The sequence below is a fragment of the Chlorocebus sabaeus genome, chromosome 24 (genome assembly GCF_047675955.1).
Source record: "Chlorocebus sabaeus isolate Y175 chromosome 24, mChlSab1.0.hap1, whole genome shotgun sequence".
NCBI lineage: Eukaryota > Metazoa > Chordata > Mammalia > Primates > Cercopithecidae > Chlorocebus > Chlorocebus sabaeus.
In genome coordinates, this window is record NC_132927.1 from 41290408 (window position 1) to 41315767 (window position 25360).

Consider the following 25360-nt stretch of genomic DNA (forward strand, 5'->3'; position numbering starts at 1 on the left):
TAGAGTGCAGTGGTGCAATCATAGCTCACTGCAGCCTTGAGCTCCCAGGCCCAAGCAATTCTCCCACTTTAGCCTCCTGAGTAGCTGAAACCACTGCAGGTGTACATCACCATGCTCAGCCAATTTTTTTTATTTTTTGTAGAGATTAGGTCTCACTGTGTTGCCCAGGCTGGTCTCATTTCTGGGCTCAGGCCATCTTCCCACCTCAACCTCCCAAAGTGTTGGGATTACAAGCTTGAGCCACCACACTGGGCCTCAGTGTCTCATAAACTAAGGAGGGATAGCTATGGGAACATAGTCATGGAGATAATTATCAATTTCACTGTCTGTGCCTTGGCCTCCTAAAATCACTTGTTCCAAGCTCTGTTTTTGTCTTTTTTTTTTTTCTGTGAGAGCCCTCAGGTTAGTGATTCTTTCTGTCCCTCCTCTGAATTGAATAGCATTATCTCAGTACTTCTGGGAAAGTTGTTAATGAGACTTCCCCCTCCTTCTGAGTGCCCCTAGGGAAATTTGATTAAAAGATTTTTGTTTATCTAGAAAAGTGGGTGCTATTTTAAAGCTTTGCCTTGTCTGTTTATGACCACAAGCTAATACTTCTGAGGATGATAAGGGGGACAAACAAGATGAAGAATAAAGGAAAGGAAACACTTTCTAATTTCTCTTCATTTTAACAACAGCACACCTAAATATTTGGTAAAGCTAAACATCCTTATAAAACAGGATCCTTCAGTCTTGCCTTCCCTGTTTCCTCCTGAGCGAAACAGATCAGGTTCTGTCTGAAGCAAAGAGCATTTCCCCTCCCAAGTGAGGAGCCCTCATTCTAGCTTTATGGCCCTCTCTTGACTTTCTGCAAAATCACTTATACTGTAATTCTCATTCCTTTGGGAATCCCTAAATAATTCTTTGAACTTGGGCCTCAAGGGAAAGACCGAACACATTGTACTGGTGTATCAGGCTCTAAGCTGCCGGTAGCATGTTTCCAACACCCCAGATAGCTGGCTCTGTTACTGGATGTAACAACAGGCTATGGTACTGTCAAGATGATGACTACCTTTCAACAAGAATTCTCTATTTGTCAGGAAAGCAACTTGTCTGCAATTACTGCTCTAAAATCGGTACATGGTCCTGCCCCATAATCATTCATACCCCAGCTGTTGGCTTTCAGAGCGGGAATATGAAAGGCTTGAGGTTTCAAGAGTGAAGTTAAGGGTAGCCTTAAGTTAGCAGAAGGCCCTGCAGAAGGGTGCCAGAGGATTTCCACTGTAATACTCAGGTTACCCTTTTGAAATAAAGCTCTGTTGATGACAGGTTTAGTTGAAGGTCAGACAGTGGGGATCTTAAACATCTATTCCACATTCACTCTCATATGATGCAAGTGCTTAGAAAATGGTTAGGGTAAGCAGAACAATTAAAGGAAAGACATTTTCCCTTCAGCATTGGGATTCTCAGGCAGTGTGTCCAGTTTGGAAAACTGTCCCTTCAGGGCTTCAGTGAATAGAAGTGAAAATATTCCATCTAGTGGTCAAAGAAGGGATGGTGAAATGAGAAGTTTCCAGGATGAAGTCTGTGGGGCAAGGTGACAGGCAGTGACCCTCAGCAGGTATCTTTTCCAAACCATAATAGAACCTGACTTTGGCGGTGGGGGTATGTTTTGATTATGTCTGCACTGGATGAGGAATTGGGACACCATCCTTGCAAGGCCTCTGAGCAAAACTGTCCTCACGGTGAGGAACAATGATGTTGCAAATGGCAGATTATAAACAGCCTGACTCTGAAGGGAGGCTCTCTCCCATCCCCAACCCCTTCCTTCTTACGGAGGAAGAAATGAGTCCAATCATTCCTGCCTCTATTTGTCTCTAGCCTGAATTTGTGAATATGTGAGTTTGAGAAGAATGAGGGTGTAATGTGAACTTTATTTATTTATATATTTATTTAAAGATGAAATCTCACTCTGTCACCCAGGCTGGAGTGTAGTGGCGCCGCCATCTTGGCTCACTGCAGCCTCCACCTCCCGGGTTCAAACAAGTCTCCCACCTCAGCCTCCCTAGTAGTTGGTATTACAGGCGTGCACCACCACACCTGGCTAATTTTTTCGTATTTTTAGTAGAGACAGGGTTTCATCATGTTGGCCAGGCTGGTCTCAAACTCCTGACCTCAAGTGATCCACCTGCCTTGGCCTCCCAAAGTGCTGGGATTACAGGCGTGAGCCATCACACCCAGGCCATGAACTTTCAAAGGGAGGGTCAGTCTAGCAAAGGATCAAACACTGGAGAGATTTGATGATCAGGAAGAAGATAAAGTGCTCTTTGTGTTCTCACTACACCCTCTATGCCGTTGCTATCAGTAAACATTAAGCTGACTTCCCAGGAATTTCCCAAGGCACAAGTCAGATCTAGTTGACCCAGTACCCACAGTGCTATTGATGTCTTTCTGACTGTAATCCTCCTAACAGCCTCCCAGTATCCCCAAAGGGCTCATTGTCTTTTCCTCCCCTACCTCCCATTATCACTTTCTCTTTTTCCCCAATTCTGAAGAAGAGCTGTAAAGGAATAATATAATTCACATTTCCCATAACTCCAACTGCCACCGCAGACCTTGGCCAGAGCTTGCTTTCCAGTCAGTAATTAGGGCATCCCTTGATACATCAGATCCTCCCCTCCCAAAGCTTTGCGTGCTAGCAGCTCCTCTATCCCACCTGCAGTTTGTAGCTTCCCTCTGCCCTCTGTCAAAGAAGACACACAGAGTCTGGCCATTTCCACACGTGCCCTTTATTGGTTTCTTCTAGCAGGGTGGCTTCAGGCCCTTCACGCCTCTCAGACACCACCCATGAGGGTTTAGGAAGGTGCCATCATTCTGTGAAGGCCCAGAGCTTACCCAAGTCTTACAGCCCAAGTTGAATCACCAACCAGAGGGTTGGGAGAGGAAAAGGAAACAGAGAGGAAAGACAAGGCTCTGCAGTGAAGGGGACTGGTATCAAGGGAATGCTGAGGTCCAGCAGTGTCTCCTGGGGGCATGCTACATCCTGAGGCTCCTCAGGACTGGATGGAGTAGATCTGTGTGCTGAGAAGCTCATGTCTATATGGCAACTTTAAGGAGGCGCTTGATGTCAGGCTCAATGTTGATGGTTGGGAAGGTGCGGCTGTAGCGTCGGAAGGGCTCTCCCTCTGGCCCTATGAGGAACTTCTCAAAGTTCCAGGCCACATCTGAACGGCGCACGGGGCTCCAAATGATGAGCTTGGGATCGGTCATGAGGGAAAATGGGTCATCATGAGGGTAGGGGAGCTTGTCCTTCAGGTAGGCGAAGACAGGATGCTCATTCTGCCCATTCACCTCACATTTTTGGACGAGGGTGAAGGTAGGCTGGTATCCACCCCCAGGACGGACATACTTGAGACTGTTCAGGATCTCCTCATTCTGACAGTTCTCCTAGGGAAGGAAAAAGATAAAGAGCATGGACAAGGGATGGGGGAAAAGAAGGATCCACAACATGAAACTCTTTCACCCTCCTACACTCCCTTCCCAGGATCATTCTTTTTCACTGTGAGGGGGAGAGAGAGAGAGAGATTGACAGACAGACAAGGTGTCACTCGCTGCAGCCTTGAATCTCTGGGCTCAAGCATTCCTCCTGCCTCAGCCTCTTTAGTAGCTGAGACTACAGACATAGGGCACCATGCCCGGCTAATTTTTTTTTTTTTTGTAGAGATGAGGTCTCACTTTGTTGCCCATGCTTTGGCTGCTCTTCAAGATTTAGCACTTCTGAGCTGTTGCTTTTGTCTCCAGTCTACCCTGAGCAGTTCTTAAGGTGTTTGAAGCAGAAGAAAGAGAAAAGAGGGTTAGGTTATACTGCTTAGAACCTCCTCTTCAACTAATCTACCGACCTACCTTCCCATATATCCATACCTACACACACACCCCCTTTCCCTCTGCCCTGGTTTTGCCTCGCCTGCTTTCAATTGCACATGTGTTGAGTATAGCCTTTGCCTCTGCCTATTCAGCTCCTTGAACTGAGGGTGAAATTGAGACCCAGAGGAATGGGATTTACAGCTTCTTGCTTTCTTCTTGCCTTGTCCTAGAACTGAAGTACAAATAGGAAGAAGCTTTGATGAAGGAAGACCCCCATCCAAGGACTTCTAATTTTCAGGTGCCATAACAGCAGAGCAAGTTCAAGGCAACAATGAATGTGTACTCTAAATGGAACTACTTAGTACCAACAGGAGTGAACTAAATAGGATACAGGATTTAGGGTTCGGGAATAGGCCAGGGGGAGGGGGCATTGAGGAAATAAGTGCTTGATGGCTAAAGGTTGTATGTAGTTATCATTCTTTTCATGAGTAGGCTGCTACCCAAAGACTGCCGCACCTCCTGTCCACTCACTGCTCTCAGCTATGCATGCTTTGGCTCAAAACCTGGTCCCTGCCTTTCCCTCCCCACTGCCATCCCTGTCCTATTCCCTCTCAGCATCCCCACTCATGACAACCCAGAAGGCCCGTGGGAACCCTTCTTTTCCACCTCTGCCTTTCCAATTTAAGAGGCAGATATCTTCCTCTGGGAGAAAGTTCCTGCTTCTGACCTGTGAGAACAAACTAGTTCAGTCAGTTCCAGGCCATCATGACATCATGAGCCCAGAGCTGATGTCTAGTAGACTTCTCTGTTTTTGTTTTTTTTCCTGAGACAGGGCCTCACTCTGTTACCTAGGCTGGGTGCGGTGGCACAATCATAGCTCACTGTAGCCTCGGCTTCCCAGGCTCAAGCGATCCTCCCACTTCAGCCTCCCAAGTAGCTGAGACTATAGGCACATGCCACCGCGCCTGGCTAATTTTTGCAATTTTTGTAGAGGCAAGGTTTCACCATGTTGCTCCGGCTAATCTTGAACTCCTGAGCTCAAGCAATCTGCCCACCTTAGCCTCCCAAAGTGCTGGGATTGTAAGTGTGAGCCTCTGCACCCTGGCAGACTTCTATTTCTTAATGCAAATGGCTGGCTGGCTCCTGGTAGGTTATAGATTCCCTCCAGAACTTGCTAGGCTGAAGTGATGGTGTGAGGCTGGAGGTACTTCTGGGGCTGGAGGGACATCTCGAAAGACGGTTTGCCAGTCCTATCTCTCCTGCTCTAGAAGGCCAGACAGAAAACTTAGGGAAGAACAGTGAGAGCAGTGAACAGTTTGGGCTCAGGTTTGTCACAGCCAGTGATGCTTCAGCCTTCCTGCTTTCCTCTCTTCCGCGCCTTCATGCCACTGTGAATTGAACTAAGGGGATTATAATGAGAGGATTCACTTGGGTTCATTCTCCCTGCTTGTACATTAAAATCATAGGTGGAAATAGAAGAACCCCTAAAAGAGAACTCGAGGTGTGTGGGTTGAAGATCTATAACAACTTGACCCATTAATCTGAAATAGAGAGGTTCATGTGATGCCCACAGGAGGCACGTGCCTGTTGAAAACCTTTCTCTTTCCCGCTTATTCTCTTTCCACTTGGCTAATTTAAACCAACAAAAATCATCCTCAATCTAAATAATCAATTTTCTTGCATTTGCAAAGTACTTAATATTCTTCAAGTTACTTATGTATATCCTATCCCCTAAACATCATAATCCTATGAGCTAAGTGGTATTATCCCCAGTTTACAGATGAGGAAACTAAACCGAAAAATGAAGCACCCTTTCCGAGGGCACAGAGCCATTAAATAGCAAAACCAAGTCCAGCTAGAGCTAAGATCTCTTGAGTCTGTCCAATTCTTGTTTGATTCCTGGCCTCTATTTTCTCCACTCATTTATTCAACAAATACTTAATGAGTGCTTTCTATGCCCTAGGCACTGAGGACACAGTGGAGAGAAACACAGACCTGGCACCAGCCCTCATGGAGTAATATAGTAGAAAGATAGTAAACTATAAAAATCACACAGCCTCAGTGTTTAATCTTAAAAAATACATACCTTCCCTTGGTATGTCACATGCACCTAAAGACCTAGCTTAACAAAACATACCCCATTATTCCAGACACTCCAACATGGTCATTCAGCCTCTCCCCTTATCCCACTTTAGCTACACCAACCCAACACCTTTGGTGCACTACAAGGAGGGACCCCTCACCTGATGTCCAAATTGGTTGCAAGGGAAGCCAAGGACCACCAGGCGCCTGGGAAAGCGGCATTGCAGCTCGTTGAGCTGGGTGAAGTCCCGAGTGGTTGTGCCTCAGAGCGAAGCCACATTCTCAATCAGCACGGCCCTGCCCCGGAACGTATTGAAATCTACCTTCTCCCCATCCAGGCTGATGGCACTGAGGTCATAGAAGGACTTGGCAATGAAAGCCATGGTGAAGCGCAGAGTGAGCCCCGCAGAGAGGCCTGAGCCCCTTATGAGTCTATTCGAGGTGTGGGGAGGAAGGAGGAGCTAGGAAGGAGGACAGAAGGATCTAACAATGGAGCTTTGAGCATCCCCAGGATGACTTAGCAAAAACAGGCCCCCACCTGTAAGTGCTGTTTGAACAAGGAGGTTTGCTCCTCCTATTAACAGACTGAACAAAGCCGCCTCCCCACCCCACCCTGCTGCACCCTGGGAAGGGCCAATTTGATATCTATGAGCAGAGGTAAATAATTCACTACTTACAGGAAACCAGAGCCCTAAAGGTCGAATGGAGAGGAAAAAAAGGGAGGGAGGGATGCAGGATTGACTCCTACTTGGCCCCATCAAGCTGTTCTCACTTGACACAGACATTTATTGAATGCCTGCTGAGTGTCAATCTCTGAATTGTACAGAGAGAGGGCAGGGTCTGCGGAGATCTGAAAGATAAAGAGAACTGAGCCTCCGGTCCACAGGACTCAGATGACAACTGAAATATACATATTCCTGTTCACGTTCTTTTTGTTGCTTTCCACCAGGACAAAATCAAAGGGACCCTTAGGAGGAGAGCATGTCATTTTCTAGGGGAAAAAATAAGCTTTCAGTGCCTCAGCTCTTGCCAGGCTGAAGAGACAAAGTTGTGTTTATCTTGAGAAGTTTTTCAGTGTGTGGTGCCACTTGTCCTGGAGAACACACCGGCCTCTGCCCCTGCACTGTACCGTCTCCTATATTATATCCCCCACCTCCACCTCATCCCCCAGCCCCCAAGTCATGAGGCTCAGTCGTTGCCGCGAGAATGGTGAAGAGGAGTCACAGAACAGGTGGGTGAACTGCACCTACCTCCCTCTCAGACAGAGATTCAGTCCCCAAGACTTTTCAGAGCGGGTTTGTGCTGGTCACCTTCCCAGAGAAGGAAGTGTGGAGGAAGTTGAAACTGCTGTTGTTCCAGACGCAGGCAGGCCACCCTGATGCTTTCAGCAAGAGCCATGCAGTGCATCGCAGGACGTCTGCTAAGGGCCATCTCAGAGGACCCCTGGAAGCCACAGAAACTGAAAAGACCCTAAGCCACTTTATTCTTCCAAGCACCCGCCAACTCAACAAGTTACTCTTTTAAAATGCCTTGAGCCGGGCGCGGTGGCTCAAGCCTGTAATCCCAGCACTTTGGGAGGCCGAGGTGGGCGGATCACGAGGTCAGGTGATCGAGACCATCCTGGCTAACACGGTGAAACCCCGTCTCTACTAAAAAATACAAAAAACTAGCCGGGCAAGATGGCGGGCGCCTGTAGTCCCAGCTACTCCGGAGGCTGAGGCAGGAGAATGGCGTAAACCCGGGAGGAGGAGCTTGCAGTGAGCTGAGATCTGGCCACTGCACTCCAGCCTGGGCGACAGAGCAGACTCCGTTTCACAAAAAATAAAAATAAAAAGCCTTGATTTCTTCCTCAGTAAAACTAGCAATGGGGTTTGACCTAGCTTTGGGATTTTAGAGTGAAATTTCAATAACAAAGCAAATGTTTACTAGAGTGTTTTCACAGGGTGTCATCCATTGGGAACTGTCTCCTTGAACAAAGAATAAGCAAGTCTGGGGAGCAGCTGGTCTTGAGAATCTGATTTGTTGAGATGAGATGAAGGAGCTACTCGCCAGGGAGCACCGACCGAGCTGCCTTGCAGCTTTTCTATGGCTGTTCAAGTACATAGGGACCATGTGTCTCAGCTGACTGCTCCCTAAAAACAAGTTTCCATTACCTAAGTGGGCAGAAGGAGTGACAGTCAGTGTAGGGGGAAGTGTGTCCCCTGCTGAAGCTGGGTGGAGTTCCTAGAAACAACCAATAAGAGTCCCTACCAAGCCACTGAGTCAAAAGGACTTGGCACTGATAGTGGGCAAAACTGTAACCTGCCAGATTTATGTGCATACCAAGAGCTTCCCACTAGTACTCTCTGGGCCTCCAGAGACACCTCTTATTCTCTGCTCTTTTGCAAGCCTTCTTCAAGAAAGCCATAGGAGTTCCTGAGCTTCTGTAGTGGGGGGTTCCCTCTTCCTTAGGTACATGCCATCCCTTTTCTCCTGGTGTGACCTTGGACCCTTTAGACTCTTTTTTTTGAGACGGAGTCTCACTCTGTTGCCCAGGCTGGAGTGCAGTGGTGCGATCTCGGCTCAGTTCTCACCTTTCCTAATGGAATATACTTGGTGAGGCTCTCCTAAAATATCTCTGTCTCCAAGTTTACCTCAAACTGGCCTCACTTTCCGAAAGCTTACAACTTTTAAGTATACACTAAACAGCGTGTGATTCTCATGGCTTTCTGCAGGACAGTGCTTGCTCTGGACACAGCACTGGCTTAGGCAGAAAGCCTGGGTTGGTAGTTCTTAATTCTGACTATAAATGAGAATTGTTTGTAGGGATTTTTCTAGAGATGCCAAAACTTTGCCCTCCAGTGATTCCAATTCAGTGGTTTCCAACCACAATTCTGCCACTGTTACTTGGGACCCTTAGGCAAATCTTTAAGCTCTTTTTATTGAGACAGGGTCTCTGTCTGTCACCCAGGCTGGAGTGCAATGGGGCAACTGCAGCCTTGACCTTCTGGGCTCAAGTGATCCACTGGCCTCAGCCTCACAAGCCACCACCCTCAGCTAATTTTTTCTAGAGACGGTGTCTGTGTTGCCCAGGCTGGTCCCAAACTCTTGGGCTCAAGCAATCCTCCTGCCTCAGCCTCCCAGAGAGTTGGGATTACAGGCATGAGCCACTGCACCCGGCCAAATCTTTAAGTTCTCTGAGCATCTGTTTCCTTGCCTGTGGGACATGGATAGATAACCACCCTCCCCATCTCACACAGTGATGGTTAGGGTCAGAAGAGTTTATCTATCACTAGTGCCCTGTAAAGTGTAGTGAAGATCTTAAGACTACTATTGTCCTGCATTGTCCTACTCCTTTCTTCATTCAATCCTTATCCCCAATATTCTCCACCTCCATCAATTCCATATCCCAAAGTATGAAATACCTGCAGTCCTGAGCTCCCAGTCTGCCTCTGCTCCCCTGAGGTATCCAATCACAAATCTGAAAGATTATCCAGTCCCTCTTCATGCCTTCAGGAAGACCCATTCCTCACCCACACAAACAGATGAGACCATCTTGGCTTTAAAACCTGCTCATTCATCCTGGCTAACATGGTGAAACCATCTCTACTAAAATGACAATGGCGTGAACCCAGGAGGCAGAGCTTGCAGTGAGCCGAGATCGCACCACTGCACTCCAGCCTGGGCAACAGAGCGAGACTCCGTCTCAAAAAAAACAAAAAACAAAACAAAAAAAATATTCCTGCTCATAGATGTTCAGCATCCTCTCAATAACTGTGTTTCATCTTATTTCTGCAGTGCCAGGGCAACGGGGCTTTTCTTTGGGCCTCCCTGCAGGTGGCGCTAGGGAAGGTAGAGAAGGGAAGACAACTGCTGTTGCCTTCATCACTTCTGGAGCCGCTTCTACCAGCACTGCCTCTCTCCCTCCCACATCACTGCCAGGGTCCAAGTGAAACCTACCCCCAGGGACTCATCCAGGCAGCCACACCGGTGGTTTGAAATAGTCTTTATTTTGTAAACATCTGTGTTTAAAATAGATGAACCCTGCTCACAATTCATATATGGACCCAAGACACAGTACACGAAGTTCACCCGTCACAGGGAGATAGTGGGGGCTCAGGAGCAGGTGGCGTGCCTGGGGCTGGCTGGAGTCTCAATACAGCAGGTGCAGAGGTGGTGACGAGTAAACAGGCCAGCAGAGCCTGCTCAACAGTCTGGGCCTCAAGACATGCCCCAGGCCACCAGAAGTTTAGGGTGAGCGTAGCTACACCCTAAAATCCCGATTCTCCTTCTGCTCCCGTACCTTTTCCCAGTCATGGCCCTTGTGGGGATAGGGCCTATCAGTCTATAGAATCCCGATTCCATGTTTTCCCTTCCAGAACCCCTAGGGTACAATACAAATATAGTCCTTCTTTCCTGAAGGGGCTAGGAGAGAAAGACAATGAATGGCACCCTGCCTGACCTTCAAGGAAAGCTGAAATACTGGTCCACAGGTTGGAGCCACTGCCCAATATAACTTCTCAAGTCCCTGGCTGAAGACAGACTGAGGGCTGGCATCACCCACCTCCCTAGCCCCAGTGTGATGTGGCATAGGTCTTGGTACCAAGGAGTCCATCCTCAAGGAAGCAACTCCAGCCTAGTCACAGCTTCAACCTAGAGTCAGCTCTCTCCGTTTCTCATTAACCAGTGATTTATAACTTCCTGCTCTCCTTTGCTTTCCACTATCTAACCCATACCCTGTCCCTAAGTCCTGAGCCACCCTCTCCTGCTGTTTCCTGGTTTGGTAAGTCAGGAGGAAAGGTTTGGTGGTTCTATCCCCACCTCTTTTTGGAGGAGTAAGGAAGTGGGGTTCTTACCCTTCACATATGTGTGCCCTGGATTTTGGTCCTTAGTTGATGAATGCTCAATACCCAGTTCTTTGTTTTGGCTGCAGCCACGCAATGCAGCTAATGTGTGGCTTAAGAACAGCTCTCTTCCTAGGCCTCGCCCACCTTGGGAAGGTGGGCAGAAACCCCAGTAGGACTGGTAAATTACTTGTTCCATCTTCAAAGGGCCTCCTACAAGCTACTCTTGGGCCATATGGGGTTAAAGAAACTTCCTGAACATAGCACTCTGGAGGAGGGAGTCCTCTTCCCTCCACCTGTAGCCACAGTGCAGTTGGCAAACCCTCAAGCCTATCGGGAGCTGGAGGGCAAGATGAGCGCTTTGTCTTAAAGGCCGAAGAGAACAGCACCAAGCGTTTCTACCCAGGGCCTTCCTTCTCTCTTCCCATGAAGGATTTGCCCTTTTCCCATAAACTTTGGGTCCCAGGAGAACCTTGGTTGCTGAAGGCTGGGCTCAGTCCTCTGCCTGGGAGTCTGAGGAAATGCTCTTCTTACCTAAGAAATGGAAGATGGGGCCCAGGAGGCCCTGCTGTTGCTACATTCCCCTCTGCTGTGCAAACTGCCATCCCTGGCCAGCTCTCCCTTGTTCTTAACCTGATACAAGTCCTTCATTTCCAAATGCTGCCCTTTCTGGAGTGCATGGTTGGCCTGACAGTGTCACTGACCCCAGGGCTCTCCTTGCCCCTGGAGTACCCACAGGCCTTGGTCCACGTCTTTAAATTCAGGAGTCAGGTGGAGAGAAATTGTGTTCATGCTGCATGGGAGGTAGAGAATGGAGGTGACTTTTTATCCCTGCCACCCCTCATTTTGTTTCCTTCTCTGAAGCACCTGCCTCTGAGCTCACTTCCCCAAAGGGGCAGGCGGGCAGCCAAGCAAGGGCAAAGCTCTGGAGGGGGAGTGGGTAGAGGTAGGGCGGCCCCAGGCTCAAGGACTCCCCGGTTGCCGTTTCCTTCCTACCTCGATGCTCCACTTTCGCAGGTCACTGGGGAGGCAGGCCCATGGCACATGAAGGACAGTGGGGAGGGTAAGAGGAAGAAGCACCCTGTAGCCTTTGGCCCACCCACGAGGCAGGGTGGAGGGTTCTTCCTGGATCCAAGGGTGGAACCTCCCCACAAGACTGGGTCTATCCCCTCGGACAGGTTAGGAAGGAAGGAAAACGAGCTGCGACAGCCGCCATACAGCAGGACACACAGGGGAGGGGGTTTGAGGGGCTTTCATAACGAAACGCACTGGAGGGGAGGGGTCAGAGAAAGAGAAGTAGGGGAAGAGAGAAAAAGCCGAGAGGAGACAAGATGCACAGAGAAAGGAGGAGCTGAATGTGGCCTGGACTCCAGCCCCGGCCGTTGTCTGGGGGGTGCGGGGTGGTGAGTCGGTGCTTGCGGCACATCATGGGGGTCATAGCAGGCCTGTGGCTGGGGAAACAGGCTGAAGAAGACCACTCCAGGGTGGACGGGCTGGGGGCAGGGGCTGCTTGAGATGACAGCAGAGCCTCTCTCAGGGCAAGGCAGGGGGAGTAGTGGCTACTGATACTCAATAGGGTCATCACACAAGAGGACAGCAGCAGGGCAAAGCCCCGGCTCCCCTGTCTGCCCACGGGCCTCCTGAGGGAAGAGGGGTGTCGTGTGGGGTGCCCCACACAGGACTCAGCACCAGCAGGTTTTTGAAGAGTTCGCTGGGCCCTCGGGTTTGCCCTCCTCCTCCTCCAGCTCTGCCAATGCCAACTCATTGCTGGCACGTGTCCGGAGGCCTTCCAGCTCTTTCCTATGGGCCTGCAGTACCAGCTCCGTCAGACGCGTGAATGACTGGAAACCAAAGGGCACAGGTTAGTCCAGTGTCTCTTCCTCTCCTCTGGCAACCCTGCAGGGGCCCAAGGGATGAGGTCCATCTTATGGCTCCTCCTCCCGCCTCTGCTGGACTCAGCCTGAGAGCAGGTGCCTGGTCGCCAGGGCTCTCACCTCTTTAATGTTGAGGTTGGTGCAGGCACTTGTTTCATAGAAGTCCATGCCATACTCCTTCGCCAGCTGCAAGAGAAGGACATTTCTGAAAGAGAGTAAGGCAGGGGAGGAGCCCACACAACCAGGCACAGGCTTCTGCCACTGCACTTAACCATGCTGTGTTGTGACGATTTCTCAGAGTAGATAATTTCTCAGATGGGACTGGGAGCTCCAAGACAGGGTAGCAGAGAATGGGAGAAGATCCTCCACAAATACACCTCTCCATTCTTCCAGCTGCCACCCCACACCCCTCAACACACAATCATATATCAGGAGATAAAGACACCATCCATTGTGGCAGTGTGGCATCTTCATACAAAACATGGGCTCTGGAGTCCCACAGTCCCAGACCTGAGTAGCAGCACTGCCACCGACGGCTAGCTGTGCAACCTTGGACAAGTTGTTCATTCTCTGTAAGTCCCAGCTTTATCTTCTGTTAAAGGAGACTGAGAGTGTCTCCCATCCATGGTTGTGGAATGATTAAATGGGGTCATGCACTTAAAAGCGCTTGGCTTAGCACAGTGCCACACATAGAGTGCTCAATAAATACTATCCTAGTAGGCTTTGCCTCTACTTTCAAATTGGTCAATGACCATGTCTTATATTTTATACCAAACAATCAGTTTCATTTTAAGTACTAATGGAAGGCTATTGACTAAGAAGGGAGAGGAAAACTCTTGAGATCCATGGACTGGGTGGATAACTTGTCTCAGAAATACCAATTTTGGTTGGGCGTGGAGGCTCACGCCTGTAATCCTAGCACTTTGGGAGACCTGGTGGATCACCTGAGGTGAGGAGTTCGAGACCAGCCTGGCCAATATGGCAAAACCCCATCTCTACTAAAAATGCAAAAAAATTAGCCAGGCGTGGTGGCATGCACCTGTAATCTCAGCTACTTGGCAGGCTGAGGCAGAAGAATTGCTTGAACTCAGGAGGCAGAGGTTGCAGTGAACCAAGATGGCACTACTGCACTCTAGTCTGGGTGACAAAGCGAGACTCTGTCTCAAAAAAAAAAAAAAAGAAAAAAAGAAAAAGAAAAAATTAATGACCAATATTTCTTTCTGCACTCTGGGAGGATGGTCTCCCTGCAAGCTTGGACATTTCCTCAGTGCCATCCTCCTACCCTTTCCGCCCCCATGGCTTCTCCAACTGTGGCTCTTTGTCTCCTCATTTGCCTCCTGGCTCTTTCCTGGGTAAGAAGGACAGGAGTGGGGGAGTGTGGGGTGGAATGGGAGATCATTTCCTGACCATAACGTGGCAGCTAGGCCTGGATGCTGTCAGAGAAGTTGACAACTTGAAGTCCTTCATCACTAACACAGGGATGATCTCTTAAGCAGAGGGCAATCCTGCATTTGGGGACCTGGACTTGGGAGAGTTGCTGCCTATGACATCTTTGTTTCTGGATGGACCCCGAATCTCTGTGCTTCTGTCCTAAAACCCAGAGAATAAGCCTTCCGAGGATGGCCACTCCCCCAGGGCCTTGGGGTGCTGGGGACACGTGGGAGGACTTGCCGCTGGGGAACCCACCCCTGGATCCTCGTGCTCAGGACTGGCCCTAGAGGCCCAGCAGAGGACCTGGGGTGGACTTGCCTTTTCCCTCCACTTACCTGCTGCCCTTGCTCTCTTCCCACCTGCCGTTTCTGCTCCTCGTCAGCCTTATTCCCAATAAGGATCTTCTGGACGCCTTCTGGTGCGTACTAGGGACAAAGGATGGGCAGAACGGCCAGTGAGTGCTGTCCCCTGCCCCATTTTCCCCACAGAGTCTGCACTGCCTCCAGCCCACCACCAATTCCAGAGTCCTAGGGACAGGGTGGGCTGACTGGATGCAGGTGCCAGACTTCCCCAAGTGCCATGGCTGACTTCAAGGGTATCATGGGGACAGCTCAGGGTAGAAGACACTCTGGCTAAGACTGGTGCTTCCTTGGGTTGGACCACTGGTATCAGAGCTGGAAAGGACATTGGATGTAAGTCCAGCCCTCATTCTACAGGAATTGGGGACCCAGAGGATTCAAATGGCTTCCCGAGGCTCCACAGCGATTGTGCAGAGCCAGCACTAGATCCCAATCTTGCAACTCCATCTGGTCCAAGATTCCAGGAAAGAAGCTGCTCACAGGGCAGACTTGGAACTAATTCATTTCTGGGGAAGACATAGCCACGGAGGCCTGGCAGGGTATGGAGAGTGAAGGCATGGCAGCTTCGGTCTCTTCCCCATGTCTTACTCACCCAGAGGTCTTCATCCAGGGCTGTGGAAGGCAAAGCTTCCTGGAAGCATTTGCTCACCCACCCTGAGAGCTCCGGCCTTCCCATCTGGCCCTCGCCTTGCCTTCCCCGGTGAGGTACCCTCTCTGCGCCCCAGCAGTGAGGTGGCATCTCCTACCTCATCCACGTCACTGACCCACTTCATGATGTGCTGGTAAGAGCGCTCGCTGCTAATGTCATAGACCAAAAATATCCCCTGAGAGAGAGAGAAATAGAGAGATGTATGTGATACGCACAGAGAGAGTGCAGTCATGGGGACAGAAGGGCCGTGGAACCTTAAAGGTTGGGTCCCACTCTCCCTTCTCCCTGCTTAGCACCCAGAAATGTCTGTTCTGTCAGACCCCACCACTGCCGCCTCCCAGGCCCATCACAGAACTCTCTACAGCAGGAAGGCACCACATGCTATGACCCGGATATTTGACCCAGGATGGAGGGCAGAAATCAGGGGTGAGGGCAGGGGCTGCCTGCAGTGACTGAGCCATGAACAATGGACAGACAAATGATCAGTGAACAGCTGAAAGATGCCCTGCACTCCTCAAAGCAGGCGAACCATGTTTAGGGGATCCATGCCACAGACATCTCAGATACCCAGAGCTGGGAATGTGGGTGGCACCTTCCCACTTTGAAACCCTCAACGTGGTGGCTTACCTGGGCCCGCCGATAGTACTGCTTTGTGATGGTCTGGTATCTCTCCTGCCCTGCAGTGTCCCTGTGGGAGAAAGCCAGTCCCTCAGAGGAGCAGGGACCATGGGAACAGACAGGGAGGGGAAGAGCAGAGCTGTCCTCTTGCAGGAAAAACTGGGGAGCTGCCGGGTGAAAAACCAGAGGTGCTTGGATCCCCACAGGGATCTGCAGTCAGAGGCCTGGTCATCTGTGCTGGTGCTGACCAGGCCTGCAGGGCCTTGGCCCCTCCTGCCAACTGCCCTCCTGGCAGACACCAGAAGCCACAGCCAGAACAGGACTTGGACAGCTCTCTGGAATCTGGCCACTGTGGCCAGATTTGTTTGGATGGGAGTTGGCAGGGGATGCTGCCACACCCCCAGTCCCTATGGGACCTCTGAAGGCAGTGCCCATACTGCTGTGGAATTGAGAGGGAGCTCTAAACCCTGGCAAAGGCAGTGCTTCCAAGACTCAGGCAGAGAGCCACAGCAACACCCTCTGCTACTGTGGAAACTGCACCGTGCTGTCCTGAGGAACTCTCTCAGGGTCTCGCCCTAAATGATGGGGGGTGTAGCCTCCTTCCTTCCAATCTTAACACCGTGTGGCACAGCCCAAGGGCAAAGCCTAATCCATGGGGAATCCTAATTCCCCATGGTTAGTGTGCCAATTCCTTCTCATTCCTGCCCTTTGGTGCTTGTAGTCAATCCCATAAAGTTTCTTAGAGGTTGGAGATTAAGGCTCATAGGAAGAGATGGGCTTCTGAGACTTTGCTTCTCTCCATCATAGAGGTGGTCAGTTATCCCAGGTGAAGCCTAGGAATTTTACACATGGCAGGGGCAGCTAAGGAGCAGCCCGAGGTACTCTCCTCCTACATCTGCCTCCTCTTCCTCCCCACCAACTCACCAAATCTGTATCCGCACTTTGATGCCGTCCACCTCTATGGTCTTCATCTTAAAGTCAACACCTGGAGAAAGGAAGAAAGCAAGAAAGTTAGAAAGGGCACCCATGAGAAATGAACAGGAAAGGGCCATGCAATCAATCACACTTGAAAGGTTTCCTTTCAGTTTAATTTGGCAAAGGGATGAAGTAATGTAAAGGCCTTCTTTAAGCAGGAACTGACCTTAAGGAAGTATCTGAAGCTTTGAAAGGGGCTTTCCTTCCTCCCTGAGCTGAAAGTTGCCAAAAGTGAAGGGCCTGGGGGACCAGGAGGAGGAGAGTGAATCTGGGGACATCTACTTCATCACTGCCTTACTCAACAGACTTAAAACATGTCTCATTCTAGTCATGTGTGAAGTCTTCCTATTTATACTTCTGGAGTGAATGCTGTGTTTATCCTTCCTGAAATTCTAATCTCTAGGAATAGCAACCCGCATTATTTGCCGGCTTTCTTCCCTCTCTCTCTCTCTGCCTTGTTAATAACCAGAAGGGGTCATAGTGCCAGACCGTGGAGAGAGGAGGGCTCTTCCAACCCGTGATCGTACCTGAAGCCTCAGCACCCAGCCAAGGCCCACCAAAAAGGCCTCATGCATCTTGGTTGCTGACTCACCCATTCACCACAGGAGGCGCTGTGGTTGACTAGAAGGAGCATGGGCTTTGGCGTCAGGCCTGAGCTTATCTCCTTACTCTGGCCACTCATAGCTCATTGCTATAACATCAGGCACCTTGCTTCACTGAGCCTCCATTTCCACCTCAGTAAATGTCTTCATCAGGGACGTTACCAATATCTCAGAGGGTTGCTGAAGGAGCTGGATGAGATACAGCACCTGACCCAATTGACTACAGCTGTCATGAGCTAGTGCAGGGCTGGGTACATGCGGGTGCTTGTGAATGACTGTCATAGGACCAGATGAAGAGGTAGTGGCATGGCATGTCACTGCGGAAGGGAGAGGAAGCACAGAGTTCCCACGCTGCTTCATCCAAGGACTGAAGGAGCTAAGCTGCCACGAGACACAAGAAACACGAGGGATTTGACAAACGCGTCCAGGGCAGAAACATATTGGAGAAATCTGCAGCAAAGAAGTCAGCACCACCAGCAGCAGCCAGCTTGACTCTGAGTGACAACAGAGAGATGAGGGAGGTTGATTTGCTCACCATGCCTCTCCTCAACCCTAACTATACCCAGGCACTATGCCCAGGGATTCAAGAGCTACGTCTGGTGAGTGAATTAAGCTTACGTCTTTGTGTACTCCCTGGAGCAAGGTCAGGAGTGGGCAGGATCAGCCACAAGTTTCAGATGGGAACATGGTAGACTTCTGAACTGTCTACCAGCAGCTGCACTGCCCGGCCCAGGAGGCCTGAAGGTGCCAGCATCACCACTGCCACTCCACCTCCGCATCAGTTATTTGCCAAATGGGAGACATCTTCCCTTATCCGTGCTGTCCCCAGCTTTCTACAAAGGCAAACAAATTAAATTCTGTCTTTTCCTTCCCACCATCAAGACCAATCATCATTTAATTACAAGGGAAAAAAGATGCAGAACGGGCAACCTGAACTAAATCGATTTGGTCAGACGTGAATCATTTTTCGCCTGCCCAAGCTGATTCATAGCCATTGAGCTGTACTTTTCCAAATGGGCAATGCCTGGCAGCCATTCTTCCATGTGTGCAGAGAAAGAGTGAAGAGGAGGAGGGAAGAAGGAAGGAAGGAAGGAGAGAGGCATCAGGCCTTGGGAGGCAGTAGTATGCTTATTCCTGCCTGGATCCGTGGTTATCAGGCACCTGTTTCTCCCCAGTACCTGGCATAGAAGGGAATCAAGACATTCTTGTTTCATGATATAGCACCTTCTCCCAAGAAGAACGAGAGGTTTTCTCCAATTTGTAATATACCTGGTTTATCCTCACACTAGCCTAGCAAACCTGGCCAAGGACAGTGCCTTGTGCAAAGCCATCACAAGGGGGACAGGAAGAGAGAAGGTTTTATTTCCTTTATCCCACAAACATTTACGGGAACTTCCTATGTGCCCTGCATAGTGCTCAGTGCAGACAGAGCAGTGAAAAAGACGTGGCCCCTGCCCTCAGAGAGCCTAGTGGAAAGGAAATAAGGGCTCAGAGAGGTCAACGGCTAGCCAGGGTCAGCACAGCACATGCAGAGATTCCAACACAGGTCCATCTGTGCCAGAGCCCATGCTGCCCCTTGCACTGGTTCTTAGGGGAGCGAGAGGAGAGTCACGTGTAGTTGGCTAGGCATGGAAGCCCTAACTCTGCTTAGTTTCCTGTTTGCCTGTGGATGCTTGAGAAGGACTTTGCTAGGAGAGGAACTTCTAATATTAAGGTGAATTTTTCCCTGTGAGAGAAGAGGAGATGGAGGGAGACATGAAAGCAGGCAACTGTCCCCAGAGACAGGACTGACAAGGAGACAGGGTACTCCACCGGAAGTGAGGCTGGGTGGTGACTCCTTCCCTCCTCCCTTACTTTTTTTTTTTTTTTTTTTTTGAGACGGAGTCTTGCTCTGTAGCCCGGGCTGGAGTGCAGTGGCCGGATCTCAGCTCACTGCAAGCTCCGCCTCCCGGGTTTACGCCATTCTCCTGCCTCAGCCTCCAGAGTAGCTGGGACTACAGGCGCCCGCCACCTCGCCCGGCTAGTTTTTTGTATTTTTAGTAGAGACGGGGTTTCACCGTGTTAGCCAGGATGGTCTCGATCTCCTGACCTCGTGATCCGCCCGTCTCGGCCTCCCAAAGTGCTGGGCCTCCTCCCTTACTTCTTAGCTATGTGGCGGGGGACCAAGGCTGGGGAATTTTGGGGCTCACAGCACTCTCCGGCCTCACCCACACCCCACCATCTTGCAACCTAGGTCTCACTGGCCACCTGGGCACATGTGTTTTATTCACCTTTTGGCTATCCATATGCATTCACATATGATGGAAGAAACAGAGTAAGTCTGTGTCTTCTGAAGGATTTTCCTTCCTCCCTCCCCACCCATACAACCTTTCTTAAATTTAAAAAAGGTTAACAGCCCAAGGATCTTCAAGAGGAATCTATTGCTTCTGCGCTCTTCCCACACAGCCTGGGCCTTCCGCTGTGTCCACCTACCAGTCAAGCCCTGGCCCCAGTAACCCGTGCCCATCGTGGCTCCTTCCCTCTCCCTACGTGGCTGTTGGTTTTTTCCACTGCTGAGCACTGCAGGACAAAGTCAACACGCTGGCCTTATTGAGGCCTCTGCAGACGGATGCTTTCTCACCTTGGCCAGCCCTCGCAGCTGCTTAGCAAACTGTTTATTCACATGCGTGTTCACCTATCACTGTCCTCCCACTGAAGGCTTCAGCTCCAGGGCACCCCCTCCCCACCCCTGTTCCCCACCCCTGTACTCTCAGCTGTTTTATGGCCCAGATGAATGCCTTTCCTCTGAAGCCACCTCCTTTCTTCAGGTTTTCCTCTGTTCTCTCTGCCTTCCCTCAGGGAATAGTACTCTATCCACATCTCGCCTCTTGTCGGTCCTCATCAGCCCCACCTGGGTACACACCCAGAGAGTCAGCCCTTTTTGTTGCATCTTTAGTATCCGTGGGAAGAAGAGATATTCTCCATCTATCTCTGCCTCCAGTGGTTTAACATTCTGGCACCTCTAAGGGCATATTTCTCAAATTTCCAGGTGCATGAGAATCACGCAGGGATTGAGTTAAAATGCAGATTCTGATCTGGTAGGTGTGGGGCAAGGCCTGAGACGCTGCAGGAAGCTCCCAGATGAACATGATGCTACTGCCCACATATCGCCTGAGTAACAAGCTGTTCTCAAAGTGTATCCCTGGACCCGCAACATCAGCATCACCTGGGATTGTTAGAAATGCAAATTCCGGCCACACGCAGTGGCTCACGCCGGTAATCCCAAGACCTTGGGAGGCTGTGGCGAGTGGATCACCTGAGGTCAGGAGTTTGAGATCAGCCTGGCCAACATGGCGAAACCCCCGTCTGTACTAAAAATATGAAAATTAGCTGGTCATGCTGGCAGGCACCTGTAATCCTAGCTATTCGGGAGCGGGTTTGGGATGCGGAGCTGAGACAGGAGAATCGCTTTAACCTGAGAGGTGGAGGCTGCAGTGAGCTGAGATCATGCCACTGCACTCCAGCCTGGGCAACAGAGCAAGACTCTGTTTCAAAAAAAAAAAAAAAAAAAAGAAGAAGAAGAAAAGAAAAAGAAATTATTGGGCCTTACCTCAGACCTATAGAATCAGGCCCTCTAGGTATGGGGCCCCGCAGTCAGTTTCAATAAGCTCTCCTGGTGATTCTCATACATGCATAAGTTTGAGAACTACATTTGGACAAAAGTTTTGCACCTGAAGTGTCAAGAGAGGGAGCATAAGAGTTCTCTGTTTCTCAGTGTGTGCTTTGCAGAGCTTCAGCTTTAGAATCACCTGGGGTGACTTAAAACAAAAACAAAAACAATGACCTTGACTTGCCTAGACCTACTGAATCATAATTTGAGGGTGAGGCCCAGAAACCTGTATTTTTAACAGCACTGTGGGTAATACTAGCTAGAAGAAGGTTCAAGAGCTATATATGTCATGGAAGAAACATCCATTGGCCTGAAGTCAGAAAGACCTGTTCCAAATCCTGGTTCTGGCACTTGCTGTGTAACTTCAGGCAAGTCTTAACTTCTCCTAGCTTCGTTTTTGTTTTTGTTTTTTTGAGATGGAGTCTCACTGTGTTGCCAGGGATGGAGTGCAGTGGTGCAGTCATGGCTCACTGCAGCCTCAATCCTCCAGGACTCAAGAGATCCTCCCATCTCAGCCTCTGGGTAGCTGGGACTACAAGCATGCACCACCTTGCCCAGCTAATTTTTTTTTTTTAGTTTTTGTAGAGATGAGGTCTCCCTGTATTGCCTAGACTAGTCTTGAACTCCTGGGCTCCAGTGATCCTCCCGCCTCAGCTTCCCACAGTGCTGGGATTACAGGCATGAGCCTCCGCACCAGGTCCATTTTCTTAAGTGTAGAAGGAGAACACCACTTCCCTCCCAAGGGCTGTGGTGGGATAAATTAAATGATGTCTGTGAAGCAGTGACAGTGTAGTCCTCTCACTCCTCCCTTCCCTCTGCTGAATAAAGGCTTCCTGGGGAGTCAGGAAAACCAGCCCAGAGAACCCTGAAGTGGAAGGCATTACAGAGTCCCGGTCCCTGCTATCCAGCTACCCTTGCCGGCCAAGGGACTACAGCATCAGCAGCATCAGAGAGTGTGTGAGAAATGCACATTCTCAGGGTTCGGCCAGCCCTACTCACTCTTTGGCACAAGGAAGTTTCAGAACCACACCCAGGTGCATAGTGCTTATCTTTATAGCACACCCCTGAGCTATGGAATCCCTCAGCTTTTATGCGGCTCCCATGAAGTAGGCAGAAGTAGGTATTATCATTGTGAGCCACAGGGAAGCCAAGTAACTGACTCATGTTCCCACATCCCACAGCTGAGCTGGACGGGAAAGGTGGTGTCTTAAAACCTACCCAGGGTATACTTCACTCGGCCAGAGGCTTCCCAACCCTGGGAGGCTGAGGAATCTTACCACCTTTTCCCGCACACCCTGGCACACCCGATACCTTTTCTCTTTTTTCTTGACGGAGTCTTGCTCTGTCACCTAGGCTGGAGTGCAGTGGCTCGATCTCAGGTCACTGCAACCCCTGCCTCCTGGGTTCAAACGATTCTCCTGCCTCAGCCTCCCGAGTAGCTGGGATTACAGGCACCCACCACACCCAGCTAATTTTTTGTATTTTTAGTAGAGTTGGGGTTTCACTGACATTATGCAGCATCTAGAAGTGAGGCAGGGGGCACACGGGGAGAAGCCCGCTGCTATGGTCTGAAGGTCTGTGTTTCTCCAGAATTCCCATGTTGAAACTTAATCCCCAGTGCAGTACTGGTGGGAGGTGAGGCCTTTGGGAGGTGACTCAGTTGTGAGTTACAGCCCTTATGCGTGGGACTAATGCCCTTATAAAAGAGGCCTGAGGGAGTTGTTCCCTCTTCTGCCATGTGAGGATGGAGCTAGAAGGTGCCACTTTTGTCACAGAGACTTCTGGTGTCAGCCTTCACCAGACGCTGAATCTGCTGGCACCCTGATCTTGGACTTCCCAGCCTCCCAAACTGTGAGCAATACATTTCTCTTGCTTTAAATTACTCAGCTAAAGGCATTTTGTTACAGCAGCCAGCCCTAACTAAGACACCCACCATAGCCTATTTTCTCCTTGCTCCTTGGCATGGTTCATGATTCCAGTAAGTCCATATCCATCACCCTGACAGTGTCCCTATAAGACAGTCTACTTCCTTTCTTGGGTACAGAAAGAAATAGGGCACAGAAGTGTTAAGAAACAAGCAAACCACCTCTACACAGCTTTGGCAGAGGTTCTCGGAGACGCTAGGAGCCCCAGGAGGAGAAAGTCAGAAAGACGGGCCCTCTCCCAACCAGGTGCCCAAAGCATGGAGAGCAGCTGACTGTTTTTCCCGGCACATCAGATATGCCCATCATGGTGCCTGCCACACCCTGTGGACCTTTCTGGCTAGAACAGCTCAGCCCCAAACCTCAGCTCAGAGAAGCAGGGCTGGGTGCAGCATGTTCTTTGTGGAGAAGCAGGTTCACACTGGACCATTAACAGGTTTGCTGGTGACCCACAGGGTGACCTGGCCAGCAGAGGCAAGGAAGCTTAGCTAAGCCAATCAAACCAGCTCACTCCAGGCAGGGCAGAGGGGACTGACCAGTTGATAATGAGCAGGGCATGAGGTAGACAAACATGCAGAAAGAAGCAGAGAGGCCTAAGGATGATGAACATGCTGACTGCAGCTGGGGCTGGGGACAGTGATCCTAGCACAGCCACGGGTCCAGACCAGACTCCAAGTTCAGCCCACGGGTATCCACAGAGCACATGCACCTTTTCTTAGTGAACCTGAAGTGCCTCAGGATTGGCCACTGCTGCCTAATGGCTCCCCCAAGCTGGTGGGCCAGATGCTTCAACAAGGGGGCTGGAAGGCAGACCCCTAAACCATCGCTCCCTGCCCTTACTGCCCCTATTTTTGTCTTCTAGTCTCAACTACACAAAAAGAACCTAAGGGGCAGAGAATGCATTTTGTGGTTGACAAAGCATTTGTTTTGTTTGCTTATTTTTAAAATCTCTGCCACGTAGTGCCAGCATAGTGCCAGGCATAAAGAAGCAATTCCAAAACAAATTCTAAATAGATAAATAAATAAATAAATAAATAAATAAATAGGCCAAGCACAGTGGCTCACACCTGTAATCCCAACATTTTGGGAAGACGAGGTGGGAGGATTGCTTGAGCCCAGGAGTTCAAGACCAGACTGGACAAGAAAGTGAGACCCCATCTCTAGAAAAAAATAAACAAACAAACAAAAACCCAGGTGTGATGGTGTCCACCTGTAGTCCCAGCTACTTGGGAGGCTGAGGCAGGGCGATCACTGAGTCTGGGAGGTTGAGGCTGCACTCCAGCCTGAGTGACACAGCAGGACCCTGTCTCAAAAGAAAGAAAGAAAAAAAAAGCAATTCCATGAGGGGGATCTCCCCCCAACCCCAGAGAGCATAAGAAGGGCTGTGTGCCTGAGGCTTAAGAGCAGGGGGACGTGTCCTGCCACCTGATGCCTCACAGACATTGGCAAGAAAAGTTCCTCAGTGAAGTGATGGTGCCATGCAACCATGGCCTGAGGCAGCCCCGGGCCCCACCCTCATCCTGCTGTGACTCTGGCTGTGTGGCCTCTGCCCCAGCAGCTGCCAGGCCACAACTGGAGCCCAAGGGTGCTGGGAGAGCATTGCTGTTGGAGAACTGGGAAGACAGGCAGGGCCCTCCTCTGGGCACCGGGGGCAGGGGCAGGAGAGAGGGATGCAGCAGGGGAGACACCTGGCACTCACGTGGCTCCTAAGCTAGCTCGCCTTGGGTGGGCAAACAGGGGAGAACTTGATGCCTCCCCAGTTCAGCAGTGGAGGTGCTGTGACGCTTACAGAGAGGAGGAGGCAGGGCACATCCACGCTAAAGAACACTCCTTCCCATCACTGTCTCCCTCCCTAGAAAGCTCTAGAAAACATGGAGGAAGTATGGCTCAAGACACAGAGTGGCCTGGCCATTAAGAGCACAAATAGGAGGTCAAGTTTGGTTCCAGTCCTGCCTTTATCACTAATTACCTGCACGGTGTTGGGGAAGCCAGTTAGCCTATCTTTGCCTCAGTTTCCTCACCTGTAAAGTGGGGGTGACAGAGAATTCTCAGAGAATTTTTTTTTGAAGATTGTGAGATAAGGTATAAAACCCATAACACAGGGTCTGGCACACAGAGCTTTATTGAATGTTACCAGAAGCAGCTGTCAGGCCCCCTTAGGGAAAGATGAGATTAGCGAGCCCAGAGCTGCAGGAGGGGAAATGGAAAGAGCTCTAGGATGTAGAAGGAGGCTTATGTTGGGGAGAGGAAGGAGAGTGGGGCAGAGATGAAGCCCGAGCCAGCACTCAGCTGGAACGTTTCAACGAACAGAGGAAATGACGCCCCCTGTGGCGCCCAGATGGCTCCCAGAGTCTGGCTACAACCTACATTCTGGCACAGGTAAGGTGTGCCTACTAGCGGGCCAGCACCTCATGGGTTAAGGGCAGGTGCCAGCTTGCCTGCCTGCCAGCCAAGCACCACATGCTTCAGTGGAAACAGGGCTGCCTCTGGGTGCCAAATGTTATCACCAGGATCAATCACAGCCCAAAGGACC

At 50.3% G+C, this 25360-nt stretch overlaps 3 protein-coding genes across 9 annotated transcripts in view; 1 reads left to right on the forward strand and 2 right to left on the reverse strand.

Annotated features, from left to right (window-relative positions):
• Positions 1-7511, forward strand: part of CHURC1 (churchill domain containing 1) — a 28887-nt gene extending 21376 nt beyond the window's left edge. Inside the window, exon 4 of one of the 2 annotated variants that reach the window (XM_007986981.3) lies at positions 6875-7511. In XM_007986981.3, coding sequence (XP_007985172.2) covers positions 6875-6988 — 114 coding nt within the window. In that variant the 3' untranslated portion in view covers positions 6989-7511. The remainder of the gene's footprint in view (positions 1-6874) is intronic. The other variant, XM_007986982.3, reaches the window with a different exon arrangement.
• On the reverse strand, positions 2870-7284 carry GPX2 (glutathione peroxidase 2). Of its 2 annotated transcripts, none has more exons than XM_007986976.3 (2): positions 6087-6327; positions 2870-3426 (listed from the first exon to the last, which is right to left on the reverse strand). In XM_007986976.3, exons 1-2 carry the CDS (start codon positions 6306-6308, stop codon positions 3076-3078), a joined length of 573 nt encoding a protein of 190 aa, XP_007985167.2. In that variant the 5' UTR covers positions 6309-6327; the 3' UTR covers positions 2870-3075. The 2 variants fall into 2 exon arrangements, 1 of the variants encoding a protein (XP_007985167.2); XR_012090985.1 differs by lacking the exon at positions 6087-6327 and adding an exon at positions 7176-7284 and having other exon boundaries at positions 3324-3426.
• Positions 7512-9895: 2384 nt separating the features above from the next.
• RAB15 (RAB15, member RAS oncogene family) overlaps positions 9896-25360 on the reverse strand; it is a 39980-nt gene continuing 24515 nt past the window's right edge. For all 5 annotated transcript variants that reach the window (XM_037984133.2, XM_037984131.2, XM_037984132.2 and 2 more), the window contains exons 2-7: positions 16604-16664; positions 15689-15749; positions 15159-15236; positions 14389-14478; positions 12743-12808; positions 9896-12589 (exon numbers count right to left, since the gene is read on the reverse strand). In XM_037984133.2, the coding sequence (XP_037840061.1) occupies positions 12431-12589; positions 12743-12808; positions 14389-14478; positions 15159-15236; positions 15689-15749; positions 16604-16650 (501 nt within the window). In that variant the 5' untranslated portion in view covers positions 16651-16664 and the 3' untranslated portion in view covers positions 9896-12430. The remainder of the gene's footprint in view (positions 12590-12742; positions 12809-14388; positions 14479-15158; positions 15237-15688; positions 15750-16603; positions 16665-25360) is intronic.